Below are 15,852 nucleotides of genomic sequence, written 5' to 3'. Positions count from 1 at the left end.
GCTCCCTCACCAGGTCCAAACCTGCTCCCCAACCCTGCAATCCCTATAGCTGTGACCCTGCCAGAGCCATCCTTCTCCCCTTTCCCCTCACCAAGACCCCACCTCATAAGTAACCTCGCAAGCTCTTTGAATTCGTTGGCACTTCTCCATCTGCCAGGCAGTATCCCAGTCCAAGCCAATACCACCCTCTCCCAGACTAAACGACAGCCCCTGGCTAGGCTCCCTGCCTGCAGACTAGCTTCCATTCACTCTGCCCAGGACACACTGGCTCCTGCTTCAGATGCATTCGTGGTGACCAGGGCCTTGGCCCTGCCTGCCCCTCCACCCCAGAGCCCTTCACCGCCTCTCACTGCAGGACCCAGGAAAACAAGCTGCGTGCTTCCCTCGTGCCGTCCCAGCCACTCTGCTTTCAGTGGGCCTCTTCCTCACCTGGACTATCACCCTCCATGCCCTCTCCCTGCCCAGGGGCAGTTCACCTGGTCAGGCTCCACAGGCCTCTCTCCCGCAAGGAACCTTCCCTGAGCACCAGGGCCTCACTCTGCCCTGCCTGGGTCTCTATCACAGCCCTTTCTGCAAAGTTCATAAATATCCAGTCCTGTGTTTCTTTCTCGCCAGGGTATGTGAGGTTTTTTGGTCTGTATTTTTGTTTTGTTTTTTAACTTTTCATTATGTGTTTATCAGGTGTTCTACCTATATATATTTTACAGTTATTTACATTATTAAATGCTCACCCCAATATGTAGTTACTATCTGTCAACATAGAAAGATGTTACAGAACAATTGACTATATTCTGTCTGCTGTACTTTCATCCCCATGACTAATTTATATTGTCATTGAGATTTTGTGCCTCTTTATCCCCTTCAGCTATATTTTAATACACTTTTTATTCCTTTTTTAGTAAAGTACACACAACATAAAATATACCATTTAAGCTATTTTTAAGTGTACAATTTAATGACATTAAGTACATTCACAATGTTGTGCAGGCATCACCACTACCCGTTTCCAGACATTTTTTTTTAATCATCCCAAACATAAATTCTGAGTTACGCTGGCTTTCTGTCATTTGCAGTTAAGAATCCTGATGCACACCACCATCACTGAGGTAAGGCAACTAGAAGTGCAATCACAAACCAAGGTTACCAGGTCTGCTTAGAATCTGTAATAGCTGTATCCCCGGGAAGGATGAATAGGTGGGGCACTGAGGATTTTTAGGGCAGCGAAAATACTCTGTTTGATACCATAATGGTGGATGCATGTCATTATATATTTGTCCAAACCCACAGAGATACAGCACCAAAAGTGAATCCTAATGTAAACTGTGGACTTTGTGTGATAATGATGTGTCCTTCTAAATGCGTCTTGTAACCAATGTGCCCATCCAGTGCTGACAGTGGGGGAGGCTGTGTGTGTTTCAGGGCAGGGGGTACATAGGAAGTCTCTGTTCCTTCCCTTAAATTTTGCTGTGAGCCTAAAACTGCTCTTTAAAAAGTCTTAATTTTAATAATTTAACTTAATTTATTTAAAGAAGAAAATCTTTGTTTAAAAGTATCATTGATATTCAATCCTATGAAGATTTCACATGAACAACATTGTAGTTTCAACATTCACTCATATTATCAAGTCCTCTCCCACCCCATTGCAATCACTGTCCATCAGCATAGTAACAGGTTATAGAGTTGCTACTTGTCTTCTCCAGCTGTACTGCCTTCCCAGTCACCTGCCTATATTGTGAGTGCTAATTATAATGCGCCTTGATCCCATTCTCCCTCCCTCCCCACCCAACCTCTCCAGCTCCTCCCCTTTGGTAACCACTAGTCCCTTCTCAGAGTTTGTGAGTCTGTTGCTGTTTTGTTCGTTCAGTTTTGCTTCATCGTTATACTCCACAGATGAGGGAAATAATTTGGTACTTGTCTTTCTCCACCTGGCTTATTTCACTGAGCATAATACCCTCTAGCTCCATCCTGAAGAAGTAAATCTTTTGTCCTTCTTTGTACTCAGTTTCTTTTCCCAGAGGCCACCAGTTTTTGTAGCTTCAGGGGTGTCCTCCCAGAGATGGGCCCTGCACATATATAAGCATAAAGTAATGGATTCTTTGTATGCAGATGGAAGCAAATTATACACCAGGCTCTGCATCTTGCTTTGTTATGAAGTAATAATTCCATATCAGCATAAAGGGAGCTGTCTCATTCTTTTTAATGGTCATATAATATTCTATTGTTTTAAGATAGACTTAACTAATCCTTTATTGTAGTAAAGTTATTGTTAAAGTTCTTAAAGTGCCAATTGGTTCTTTTTCATTCCTACTATGTCATTTAAAAACATAATTTCCTGTTCCTTCTAGTTTCCTCACCTGAATAATGGAGACATGTATTGGTCAGGGTTCTTGACTGTCCAGGACAGAAAGCTGCCATAACTCTGCTTCAACAAAAAAGGGGTTTTACGTTTTCATCTAAAGGAAAAGTCTGGAGAGAGGTTCTCAGGTAGGCTCTCCAACGTTCCCAAGCTCACCTCCTAGCAGCTTAGCAACCTCAGAGGGAAAAGAATATTCTCTTTCCTAAAGGACTCCACAGAAGTCCCAGACACGGGCGCCTCTCTGAACACAGAGCAGGGCATCCGACTGGCTGGCAGGGTCACACGGGCCCACCATTGGAGGGAAGGGGAAGAGGGAGTTAGCCTCCAAACACTGCCTGCAGGAGAGTGACTGAGGAGGGGTAGTTCCCCAAAGAGCAGAGCGGTACTGATAGCAGAGGAAGAAGGAACAGATGCTGGGCAGGCAAGAGCAACAGGTGTTCACAGCAGGGTGCTCACCCCAGCCGCAGGCCTTGATAGCTTGATGCAGGAACCTTAAAGCCCTGGCTGTTATTATTGTTGTTATTAACAGAGAGACTTCACTGCTTGCCTTTTTATCCTTAAGAATTAATTCCTATGCCAGGGCCAGAAAGAGGCCCAGAGCCGAAGTTTCCCTCAGTCCCCTGAGACGCAGAGCTGGCAGTAAGGCTCAGCACAGCCTCTGGGTCTCATGCTCCTCTCCCAGACGGGCCTCCTCCCCTTGCCAAGCCAACTCAAGGCCCAGTTCATCTCTGCCTTCTTCACGCAGCCTTCCTGCACACCTTGGCCTCACTCTTCTTGCTGAAAAAACACATGTGAAACAACGTGCCTCCTATCTGTCTCCTATCTTGGAGTGGTTACGTAGAATGAGGGAGTCCTTGCATCGGCACTGCTCAAATATACTGCCTGGGACTAGGGCCTGGGTCTCACATGCCTTCAGTTATACCTCCTTCCTCCCAGGGCCAAAATGCAAATGCAGGCACAGAGCAGGATCCAGTAAGCGATCAAGGACTCTAGCTGGTACCCTGGCCAGGAGGGCAGGGCCCAGGCCTGGTGGAGGATATCAGATCACCGCGCATTCGGGAACTCTCGGCCTGTTAGGAACTGAGCTCAGCTGCTCTAACTGTGGCGGAGACTGCCCTGTGTGTCCCCACAGCCAACTTCCCCTATTCCTTAGTAACAGAACTCCGATATTATAGAACACCGATTCTAAAAATATAAATGCCAGTAGTTTTACATCACAGCGGAACTTTAAAGAAACTTATATTATGAAATTTTTATAACCTATTCAAAAGTAGAGAGAAGGGTATAATGTACTCCCATCACTCAGCTTCCCCAACTGTTAACACATGGCTAATCTTGCTTTATGGATTACATCCCTTCCCACCACCGGGTTGTTTTGAAACAAATCTAGACATGGTATCATTTCATCCAGAAATTCAGTATGTATTTCTAAAAGGTAGACTTTGAACATATGTGTGCACCTTTATTATCTACAAACAATGATAACTTCATAACTTCCTAATATTACATAACATTCTTTATTCAAATTTCCCCAATTGTCTCAATTTTTTTAAGAGCTGAGTTGTTCCAACAGGTTCTAAAAACACATGATTCACATACTGTATTTGTAGGACCTCCATTTTATTCAAAGGGGCAACGTACCCAGCTGGAGAAGTACATTTCCTACTTCTCTGATCCAGTGTGGGCCCATGTGTCTCACTGTAGCCACAGAAGTGTCTCCTGGTAGATGAGCACCTTTTATTCTTCCCTCATTCCCTCTTCCTGATGCCTGGAACTTGGGATATGATTTCTGGAGCTCTAGCAGATGTATTGGACCATGAAGTTTCCTTGTCCAAAGCTAGGATGACAGACAGAGTAGGAACCTAATTTCTCACTCCACCGTTATTTCCAGTCTTTATTATCAAATCATTTAAGATTAGGTTCAGTGGTAGTAAATAGAGAACAAAACAAAAATTTTAAAGCAATGTTTTAAACATGATAGAAATTATTTTTCTATCTCATAAAATAAATCTAGAGATAAGCAATTGAGGGCTAATAAGGTGGTTGCACAAAGTCACAGAGTATTAGTTATCTATGGCTGTGTGACTGATTATACCCAAAACTTCTAAGCATAAAACAACAATTGATTATGGGTTTCCATTTCTGTGGGTCAGTAATCTGGGATTCATGAGCTCAGAGCTGCAGTCATTCTAAGCTTGACTAGGTCTGGAGGAACCACCGGTTATGGCTTCAATTCCGAGCCTCTCTCTGTAGGGCAGGGCAGCTCAAACCCCATCAGGCAGCTTCAGCCAGAGAGGGAGGTCCCAGACTGAACGAGGGCGCACGAGGGAGCACTCAGGATAGAAGGGGCAGTCTCCCGCTCAGCGCCGCAGGAGAGCGCCCCACGTCCCTTCTCCTCCTGCCCTTGTGCTCCCAGCCCCCTCCCCTCTTGCCCTGCTGTCCCTGACCACCGCCCCTGCAGCTGTCCCATCTACCCTTCTTGCCCAGCCCCTTTGCTTCTGGAGAACACTTCAGGTCCCTACTTCGCTGTCTCTGTCTCTGTCTCTCCTCTGCATTCTGGCTTTGCGCCTCTACTGTCTGACTTGGCCCTAAGCCACCATTCAACCTCCTCGCCCACCACGCCCCACGCCCATCACCTTCCTCTCGGGCAGCCCCCCAACACACCTGGCCACACCCGATCTGGGCAGTCTTGCCCTCTTCCTCCCCCATCCAGCCGGGCCCTGATCAAGCCCCCTCCTTCAGGAAGCCCCCTCGTTGTGGTCTGTGGTGCTTTCATGACCTTTATTCCTCCCTGCCCAACAGGTGGGATGGGGGTAGGAGGAGCCTCTCCCTTCTTCCCGACACGCGTGCGAGCGCCGGGCACAGTGGTAGTAAGAGGCAGGCTCTGGCGCCTCTGTGAACTCCTTTCGGCTCTGAGGGCTCCTCCCCTAGAGTGATCATGTTGAGGGGTTCCACATCCCTCTTCTCTGGGTCCCCCGCGCCCCCGGCCCCTGCACGGAGGCCCTGGCTGCTGCGGTGGCTTTTGCGGCGGGAGGGAAGAAGCGGCAGAGATGAAGGGGTGGTTAGATTCAGGCGGGGTGGCCGGGCCGCCTGCTGGGGCGGCTTTGTTCTCCACAAGTCGGGCTCCAGGGTAGCGCCTCTCGTTCTCCAGGTCCTGTCCATACTCCCCGGAATTCTGGGGCCCCGCCTTGACCTCCCAAGCCTTTGCTTGCTTCCGCAGCCACATCTGTCGCTGGCCACCTGGAGCCCCGGCCGAGGGGACAGTCAGGCCGGGCGGCCCTGGCTCCTGCCGAGATGGGCAAGGAGAGTCAGAGTGGGGCCCCAGGGGGCGGCACACGGGGGACTCCGGCGGGGCCGGTTTGCCGGGCTCGGGGAGCGGCTGGCCTCCGTCGTTTTCTCTGCAGCAGCTGACGAGCACCGCGGGCGGGGCCGAAGGGTCTCTGGCGGGGGAGACGCTCGGGGCCTCCCGGCTCCACCCCGGCGCGGCGCGCACAGGGGCTGCAGGGTCAGACGGGTCTGGGAGCCAGGGGGCCGCAGGGCGAGGCCAGTGCGCCCCCTGGTGTCGGAGGTGGGGACGGGCCACGGCGGCTCCGCAGGGCCAAGATGGCCGGGCTGGGCGCCCGCCTCGCCCTCCTCCCCCCGACCCGCTCCGGGAAGGGCCCCCGAGGCGGGGACGTGCCGCCGCCTCTCCGCGCGGACAGCCGTGAGCCCCTGGAGTGACCGCAGCGACGCGGGCCCCAGCCTGAAGTCACGTCCCCGGGGACTCCGCGGCCGCCGCGCCGAGCCCGAGGGTCGCTCACGCCCCGACTGGCCCCCAGCCCGCGGGGTCCGCACGCGGGCACAGAACTGGGCGCTTTTTACTACTCCAAGGTTTACTTCCCGACCCTGTAAACGTGCCCCCGCGCGAGGGCAGCCGGGACCGCAGAACATTGTCTGCGGTGTGTGAGGTTCTGGCGTCCGCTCCAAATCCCAATAAAAGTCGCTCTGGTGATTTATTTGCTTATCCTAAAAATTCGTTCTACCTATGGACTTCCAAGGCTGCGTTGTCCGGGAGATAACTCGAGGCATGGATGCCTATTGAGCCCTTGAAGGATGGCCACCAAGGAACCCAATTTATTTTTTTAATTTTATTTTTGTTGTATTTTGATATCATTAATCTACAATACATGAGGAACATTGTTTACTAGACACCCCCATCACCAAGTCCCTCCCACAAATCCTATTAGTCACTGTTCATCAGCTAGTAAGATGCTGCAGTCACTACTTGTATTCTGTGTTGCACAGCCCTCCCCGTGCCTCCCCCATTATTCATGCTAATCAAAATGCCCCCTTTCTCCCCCCCCTTTCCTTATCCCTCCCTTCCCACCCCTCCTCCCCAGTCCCTTTCTCTTTGGTAACTGTTACTCCATTCTGGAACCCAATTTTTTAAATCTTATAATTTAAGAACAAGCAGTATAAATATTTCTGTAACAACTTTTTTTGGTAGGACTACATGCCTACCATTCAAACAATAAAAATGTCCAAACTGAGATGTGCTGTGTAAAATTGATACTAGATTTCAAAGAGTACAAAAATAAGAATACAAAAGATTCATTTTTAAATAGCAATTACATGCTGAAATAATATTCTGCTGAGTTTAATAAAATGATCTTGCTGTTTTTTTTTTTAATGTGGCTACTAGAAAGTGTTAAATTACTTAGGTCTATAGCATTCTATTTCTGTATTTCTGCTTTAACGAGTGGGTTGGCCTAAATCTAAGTTTTATTTTCTAACTCCACTGCAGGCCCCAGAGGTTGGGGACACTGATATAAGTGGAAATGGGGATATGTGTGGGCAAAGGCCTGACCGTCAGGGCCCAAGCCTGTGGGAGTGACCCCTCCTCAGGAGGTCAGCTAGGCTCACAGGGTCAAGTAGGAGGCATCTCACAAGGCGAGCCCATAAATGACATCCATCCCATAGATGGCAGGAGGAGGCTCACACAGGCACTGGTGTCCAGAGCCCCAAGGTACTGGAGATGGGCATGGGATTTGGCATGGCATGAGCTCACGGAAAGAACACTCATTTATGGCCTGAAGACCTACGTTCCTCATTGGTTGTTCCACTCACTATCTGTGTGCCCAAGTCTCTTATTTAATTAAGCAATTCATATGAAATGGACCAAATCCTGGTCCACTTCTTAAAGGACTTCCTGGGCCAATGTATCACTAGGATAAGCCCCCTTCAGTCACTGCTGATGGGCGTTATCTCTGGAGAAGAGCATTATGGAACTCCCATATTTCTGGAATGCAGATGCTACCAGCACAGAGTTCTTCCAAAATCTGTAGTAGTGCATCTTTCAAAAGCTTTATTGCACTAGGCTGCAGCTTCTCAAGGGAGCTGCTTTCTCTGTACTAGCTTACTTAGCTGGCAGGGGGCACAAGAAGGGCAACTGAGGGAGACCTGAATGCCACAGTGTCCAGCATCCCTTTTCCTTGCTTCTCATTAACGGGGCAGCCAGAAGGGTTGAGTTTATTTCTTGAGAGCTTGTCTGGTCCTGTCACCCAACCACTTGACACCAGGGCCTAGCAGCCAAGTTTGAGCATCAAAGAGCTCTGAGGAATGCAGGTCCATGGAAGTGTCCAGCCTTTAAAAAAAATTATGAACATACACACATAAGCACATGTACACACACACATACCACAGAGCAAGAGGGGAATTGCTCCTGTGTCTACCTTCTAACATGAAAATCCTTGTCAGGGTAACTCTTCAGTTCCAAGTTCTGGGAGCACAAACCCTACGTGCAGCACTGGAGAGCAGGTTTGGCCCAAGGTGACTGTCCTCCAGAGATCTGGGCCTCTGAGAAGACTGTGGGCTCCACACAAGCAAGACTGCTCAGGTAGCTCCTGGGCCTTGGCAGGGCCAGGGATTGTGGGAGCCATAAAAATCCTCTTTGTCTGGCGGGGAGCAGGGAACACCAGGGTCTAATGTCACAGAAACTCATTCCCTGGGGTAGAGAACGGCCTCCAGCGATGGCAAGAGAATTTAAGGTGAGTAGAAGTTCTGGGGCTCTGAGCCCACAATTTCCTTTTCCAGGACAGTATGCCTCATTAACCCCAGGCCCCCATTCCCAGGAAAGGGGCGATGCCTCTGGCAAGCAGTGCAAAGCCCCCTGCCACTTAGGAAGCAGCTGGACTGAGCTGAGGGGTAAGAATGATGCCCAGTGAGATTACTGGTGGGTGAGGGGGGCCCAAGCTTCACTGAATGCACGGAGACTCATGGAATCTTTAGAGCAGCGGCCTTGTATGGATCGACAGAATGACTGTTTACATGGCCCAACTCTTTGGGTTCCGAAACTGTCTGACCTTGAAACTTTGGTGTTTTAAATGTTGATACACTATCCTCTCTCAAGACGCTACTATATCCTGTGGTGTGGGCATTTCAGAGCCTGAATGGAGTTCTGAGTCACTAGTGTCAGTCAGAACCTACTTTCTAGTTGAGGGACCTCGTTTTACAGATGAACCTGAGGCCTGTGGAGCTTGAGGCCACATAGCTGGTTCCTGGAGATGGGCCTGGAGCTCACAGCACTGGTGCCAGCATTTGATCTACTTCCACCCTTCGCTGAGGGATCAGTGAGGACCACTTGCATAGAACTTGTTTAATATTTTGCTTCTGAGCACTGGAGGCGGCCAGGGCAGTGGAGGGTTCACTTGCCACAGGAGAGGGTGAGGTGTTTATTTGCAGCAGCGAATGTTCCTCCGTGGTCTCACCCTCCTGCTCCCTGTTGGATAAAAACTGGACCTCCTGGAGAATACCTTAGGATGCAGTGAAAGGAAGAAAAAGTGAATAAGGAAAACTGCGTTAAGAGTTAAGGGAGTGACAGCCCTAACTGTCCCTTTGCCCCAACAGCCTTCTAACAAAATTCAACACAAGCAGCTTCTTGGAGAAACTAGGCAATGTCGCCATCTGGTGGCCACTGAGGGCATATGCCTTAGAAAGGAATTGAAAGGCCAACCCACTGATCTGATCAATTTCTGATGCAATACTTGCTGCTTCCCCACCCTTCCAGTTGAGGTTGGCACTTAGCACAGAGGGGTACCTCCTTAAGCAGACCTGTCTGGCAGGAAGCTGCGTGCCAAGTGGGTATCCTTTGTTCAGCATTAGTCAACAGGGTCTAGGTTTGGGCTGAACAGCAACATGGGGGCCACACCTACTTAGCTATACCAGTCCTTCAGGCAGCCTTTCAAGGCTCCAGTGAAGCCTCAGCCAGCCCCGTTCACAGCCAGGGGTCACCTGCTGCTCCAGGTACAGGCGAGGACTCTGCGGGCAGGGCCTCTTAGTCCTTACTGCCGACAGGTGATGCTCCCTTCCCAGCCTAATGTAGTCACTGCCTATTATGAGCTTCTCACTCAAAAGGCAGTGTCTGCTGCTCAGAGCTGGATGAACACAGAGAGCGTTTTTAAAAAGAGAGCTAAATAGTCATGGGATTATCTTATTGATCAAGGTCCAGCCATTTGCCAAGGTATATACACATTTTATTTTAAAAAAGTTTACAGTTTTCATTATACACAACTATAAGAGGTTATAGTCAGAGGAGGCATTTGTCCTGTTGACGTAAGTGCCCACTAGATCTCACAATGCAAGGGGAAAGGTGGAAGGGAGGAGACAGGGCAAGGAAAAAATAGGCGGTAAAAGCTTAATTTCAGTTAGGGGCTTAAGTCCCTTTTATCTCTTCAAGTATCACACAATATGTACCAAATACAATCAGTAAATAATGGCCATTTCTTCCCAAGCCCACAGCCAAGGCAGGTATGTGCCAAATTAAGGGTCCTGGCCCTTCCTCAGGTGAGTGGAGAACCAGCCCACCTGAATGCTGTTAACTCCACCCATCCTCCAGGGGTCCCCACTCCATCCAGTCCCTAATGGGATTGCCCAGGTGTTCGGTGGCCAAAGAAAATGGGTACATGGATTCAGAAGTCCAAAGAAATGCAGGTCTCTGCAACCAATTAGAAATGATTTGATTTTAGTCAACAAGGCCATGAATCCAGTTAGGAAGTCGATGAAAAAAGACTCTTGCCAATTTCTGTTACTTTCACTTTTCTAATCGAGTCCCTAGAATATAGGAGGGCCACACACCATTTAAAATCAAATAATAGTTCCCAGTGTCTACAAATTTGACATACAGAGGTTTGCAGAGGGTCTGTCATGATTCTCAGCCATTCCAATAGGAGGCCTAATAAAAAATGTCAAAGCTAACTAGGGCTTCAGGGAGCCTTTTGAGGGAAAAAGTTCCTTCCAGGGGAGACACTCCTCAGCTTAGATGAGCCAGTTGGCAAACAGAACAGCTTTTGAAGTGGACGAACAATGGTAGGTACTGGAAAGAAATACGGCAACTTCTGAAAAGCATCTCACTAGTAAAAAATGTTTGTTCAAACTGCACAGTAACCTCAAGGAGGACAATGAGTATGAAGCCAAAAGAGCACAAACACCAGAATCTCTCTTGGCTACCACTAAAGGCAACCCACAAGGCCTCAGTGTTGTGGCCATCTTGCTTGAGCTCAGTCATTCAAATGGACAAAGACTGGCTTGGGCTGGTAAACCACAGGTAGGGTTTCAAAAACTATGGGTACTAAGTAAGAAAGGACTGGAAACTGCTGGAATCAACTCTGACCTGCTACCACTGCCTTTCAAAGAAATAACCTTCAGTGTTTCTGAGGGTCTCTTGGATGCTCTGTTGACGGTTGGTATGAGACAGCTTGGAAAAGCTCTTGGTACATCCCTTCTTCTCCAGCCTCACTCAACCACGTATCATTGGGGGCTGAGTGTCCTTACATTCACAGTCAGGCCTTCCTTTGCCATCCTCTGTAAGTATGGTCTCCTACTACTACCTACCTTTCCCAGGTACAGGGAAGGGACAAAAGTTAGCATAAGAAAGGATTCTGTTCAACTCACCAAAAGTCAATTTCCCAGTGGAGAGGAGAAGTCCCACACAGAGCCAGAAACATTCATAAGAACAAGATTAGTACCCAGAAAGTCAGACTTGCACAGAGAGTACAGCGTGATTTGGGGAGCAATTCCAGGAGCTTCTGATGTTTAACAGAGAAGCCTAATTACACCATCACACAGACTGGGATGGACACACACACACACTCTGCAGCCACACTCAGATGTGCTTTTTAACCCCTGCAATCTTCCCCAGTGTCCTCATCTAGGAATTATGCACCTCCAGATTTCTAGTGCTGGAGTTTTCGAGTGGAGGCAAACTGATGTCTTTTTGTTAGAGAAACATGGATTTAGTTGGGGAACAGAGCTGTGGCACTGTTCACATGCCTTCCTCCCTAAGCTTGGTTCCACTAGGTTTTCTGACAAGATGAAAAGCAATTGTTATCTGGACATTATTTTTCTGAAAGGTAATTAGAACACTATTGCTTATACAATATTGAAAAAATACAATTTTTTATTGTTTGAACTCAAATCACCACCCAGCACTTCAAGCCTACCCTAGATCGCACCTACAAGAACAGTCACAGAACAAGCCAACTGCTAATCCAGCAGGTGAGCAAGACAGTGCCGGCAGAGACCCTCCCTCCCCCAGAGTAGTAAGAAACGTGCTAGAGTTAAGAGTATACCATTACATGTTCAAGTCACCACTACCCTTCCCACAGCCACAAATGCTAGAGATAACTCAGTACGGTTAACTAACCACAGCCCTAAAGAACTGCACTTTCCATTTTTTTTAAAGAAAATCTTTTGCTTCATGCCCGTAATTAACATAAAATAAGTAAATTTTTTGTCTTTTTATTTAGGAAAATAATCATGCTAAAAGTTGTACTTTATACAGATTTTCAAAGAAAAGATTGATTGTGCTTTTTGAAAAAAGAGGATAGATTCCAACCTCATTGACTCACATCTTGTGGAATATAGTACTTCTAAACTAGAAACACACACCAGAAAGAAAAATTATCCCACTGGGACATTCAAAAATTGTCTCTAGATTTTAGGATTGACTAATTCTACTATTGTCCTATTGGTTGTGGCCAAAAAAGAAGAGAGTTGCTTTCTAAAGTTCTCCACATTCAGCAGGCAACACTCATATTTGAAAGACACTTCTGCCGGCAACCTGGATATAGGGTTAGCTGAGTAAACATCTGATCAGCAGGCACTGGATAAACTGTCTGATTTCATCGTAGCATATACAGGAGAGAAAATTTTCTTCCTTCAAAATCTGTTCTACTGTATCGTATTTCTAAATCCTTTCCTCCTATTCAGTCACACACTGAAAAAAGCTGTGTTTGCCCCATGCAGAGTCACTTTGGTTACAAGAACCTTTATTTGTTCCAAATATTACTCATTTTAAATTCAGAATGTGTGTTGTGTCTAAAATACCCACTTCCCACTCCCACAAGCAGGCGATGCCCAGGCTGCTGCCAAGCAGCAGAAGGAAAAACAAAACCAGAACATGGATGAGAGCACCCAGGAGCCACAGCCACTGGACGGGGCTTCTCTCCAAGGCTAATGGTCCACCGAGGGCCTTCCACGGAGGAGGCCCTCTCTTGGGAGGTGAAGATTAAATCCGCAACCTAAGCACAATTTGCGCTCACCCCCCCTCAAAAAACCCCAAACAAGCCCACAACCATCCTCAAATGTAAAGTAAAGCTCTTAGTCCAGGGTAGCCATCTCAGAGTGGCCAGCAATAGGATGAGGGTATGACTCTGCACCTGCTGACAGGAAACATCTTCCCAGCCACTTTTCTCCTCCTGTCCTGTCCTCTCAAAAAAGGTATGGATTACAAACTCAACCCCAAGAAAAAGAAAGGTTCAGAAAACACTTCCAAAAGGTTCTCTTTGAAAGCAAAACACTTGTGGCTGCAGGGCCTGGTAGCCAGAAGGGCAGGAATCTACATATAAAACTGTACTTAAAATCTGAGTCAAAAAAATTGTTTTACGTTTCAATACTCCAGTTAGCTCCCTGTTTTATACGGTTATTCTGCAGAAACGGGGCCAGCTAGGATTCACAGCAAGGAGCAGCTCTGACTCTGCGTGGTGGCTCTAACAGCTCCCACAGCAGCAGGCCTTTCCTCCCCAGTGTTTTCCCTTCCGTTTTGAAAAAGCGCTATTCTAGCTTCATGTCCAAGAGCTGGTTTGGTTTGTTTCTTTGGAACCATCAAAAAAAGAAGCAACCTTTTCCTTTACTCTTATCCATGTCTATCTATCAGAGCGCTTTGTCTTTTGACAGTTCAGTAGCACACAGGCTGACTTGGCCAAATGGACTTGTGAATGCATGCATTTGGACTGCATATTGCTACCAAAATGGAATGTGGGAATATGCTATGCACCTCAGGTTGAGAAATGACCAAGAAATCAAGATCTAAAGGGTGATATATAATATATATATATCAATGCTATTATTCATAAAAACCTTGTTTAGTAATAAAAAAAATTGCTTTGTTTAAATATGAATATTATAGTCTGCTTCTCATGGTTAGGAAATAATAGTCTTTCTGAAAAGCAGGTGCCTTTCTACTACAACTCCATATCCTGGGCCTCATCTTCCGAAAAGTCAGACATAGAACTCTCCGATGAGCTGTCTCCGGTGCCCTCTTCCTGCTCTTTCAGTGCCTCCTCCGTTGCATATTTCTGGATGTACTCTGCATATGGGGTGGGGATAGAGAAAACAACAAGGGCAGTGAGCAGGCAGCCATGTGCTTCCGCAACCCCAGAGCTGGCAAGTCCCAGGGGGTTCCCACGGTAACAAAGATGACAGTTGTTATGGTTACTAAAGTTAAGCGGGGAATCCCAAAAGAAATCATCTTTGGAGTTTATACATTTTGCCCCCTTAGTAAAAGAGGCAAAGCAGAACACTGGATTTGCAGAGGAATAGATACACAGCACCACCATCCTAGAACTCCCAGAGACATGACCTCCCTGGTAGGTGTGTGTGAGGCAGGCAACTGCCCAGGCTTCTGCTGCGGAGCACAGGAAAGCCAGCAGGCTTCCAGGACGACGTCTGGTGTCCACCAGCCACCAGTTCTCCAGCCAGGGCTCCTTCTAACCCTTCCCCTGTTGGCTTCCCCACATGGGTGCCCTCCTCCAAACTTGATGGATTAGAGGAATTCAAACCCTCACTTTCTATGTTAATTAAACTATTCACCTCCCAGATAGAACAGGACTAGTTATGATTTTATAATAATTTATAAGGAAATCCCCATCATTAGATTTGCAGTTATATAATTACGGTCAGCCCAAATCTATTATCTTAGGAATAGATTTTAGTCTAAACAGATTCTGTCAGGTTTTTGAAGTAGCTGGTAAAAACAGTCTTTCTATCTGCTTAGGAATGAGCTGCTATCTGGAGACACAGCTAGCCTGAGTGACTTTACCATCTATTATTTACCTGAAGATTTGTGTGGCTATAGCCTAGGCTGAATCTGTTGGCTGAAAAAAAAACTTAACAACTGCTGAATAAACAGACTTGTTCCTAAAAACTCTAGGTGCATAGTGTTTTCAAGTAAACAGCCTATATACAATAAGAAGAGACAAGACAGTTAGCAACTTGTTTGGAATGCCAGCAGGAGAAAAAGACATCCTCCTCATGTCCTTATGCTTTGCTTTCCCTCCTACAGAGACGCAGCCACTAAGTGAGAGAGGAAGGTAAGGAAGGTACATGGCCAAAGAGGACTGCCAAACTTGAATAGCTTAGTGCAAGGGTGTAGCTAAGAATCTTTTTTTTATATTTTTAAAGGGTTATTTTTTTAAAAAGAAAGAAAAAGAAGAGTGACAGAGTACACAGTCAAACCTGGCTCTTTCCAGAAAAAGTTTGCAGACTATTGATTTAGAGTCCTATTAATTCATTACAATGAAATTTTATGATGAGATTTCAAATGTTCCTGACTAGAAGCTTAGGTAAGGTAGGAACTTACCTTAATTTATCTTGCAGAGTGTGAGAAATGTTTATTAAAGTCTTAGAAGTTTATCTTCAGTGGGTTGGCTACCTTGTTTCTCCCTTTGCAGAAAGAAATGCTGTGCTTTGATGTCAGTTTCTGACACTGTAGTTTGATACTATCAGCCTTATTTAGTATATTCAATGAAACAAATATATATTAAGTGCTTACTAGGACAAGGCCCTTCAGGAGATAAAGAAACGAAGAGGGAAGTCATTAAAGAGCAGGAGACAGACAAAGATAAAAGCAGCCAGCTGCTAAGTGCCACAGAGGCAAGCGTGGAGGAAGAGACTCTGGGGCAAGAGCCAGGCAGGCAGCCACATGGCACTGACCCCGGAAGGGACTGTCAGCTGCAGCATAGGAGATGCTGCTCCAGTGCAAAGGCACAGCCTTGCCAAAAGCACAGGGGAGAACAGAATGGATGAGATGTTAAAGCACAACACTGAGAGAACTATGTTTGTTTTCTTTTAAAAAAAATGTGAAACAAATACAGCAAAATTTACAGGTTTTGCTATAGCTGATGGTGGTACATGGTTAAGTTATTCTGTTTTTCTGTAGGATTGAAACTTTCCCTAAGGAA

General features: G+C 46.9%; 2 protein-coding genes across 3 annotated transcripts in view; both read right to left on the bottom strand.

Moving 5' to 3' along the window:
- Window positions 1–2,576: 2,576 nt before the first annotated feature.
- On the bottom strand, window positions 2,577–6,101 carry LOC140850066 (uncharacterized). Its single transcript, XM_073239870.1, has 2 exons — window positions 5,021–6,101; window positions 2,577–4,193 (listed from the first exon to the last, which is right to left on the bottom strand). The coding sequence occupies exons 1-2, from the start codon at window positions 5,580–5,582 to the stop codon at window positions 4,105–4,107; spliced, it is 651 nt and encodes a 216-aa protein (XP_073095971.1). The 5' UTR covers window positions 5,583–6,101; the 3' UTR covers window positions 2,577–4,104.
- Window positions 6,102–11,771: 5,670 nt separating this feature from the next.
- UBE2H (ubiquitin conjugating enzyme E2 H) overlaps window positions 11,772–15,852 on the bottom strand; it is a 92,888-nt gene continuing 88,807 nt past the window's right edge. For both annotated transcript variants that reach the window (XM_073238469.1, XM_073238468.1), the window contains one exon: window positions 11,772–13,979. In XM_073238469.1, the coding sequence (XP_073094570.1) occupies window positions 13,855–13,979 (125 nt within the window). In that variant the 3' untranslated portion in view covers window positions 11,772–13,854. The remainder of the gene's footprint in view (window positions 13,980–15,852) is intronic.

This window comes from Manis javanica, chromosome 6 (genome assembly GCF_040802235.1).
Source record: "Manis javanica isolate MJ-LG chromosome 6, MJ_LKY, whole genome shotgun sequence".
Classification (NCBI taxonomy): domain Eukaryota; kingdom Metazoa; phylum Chordata; class Mammalia; order Pholidota; family Manidae; genus Manis; species Manis javanica.
Note: the sequence above shows the minus strand (reverse complement) of the source record. Positions and strands in the feature narration are given on the sequence as shown.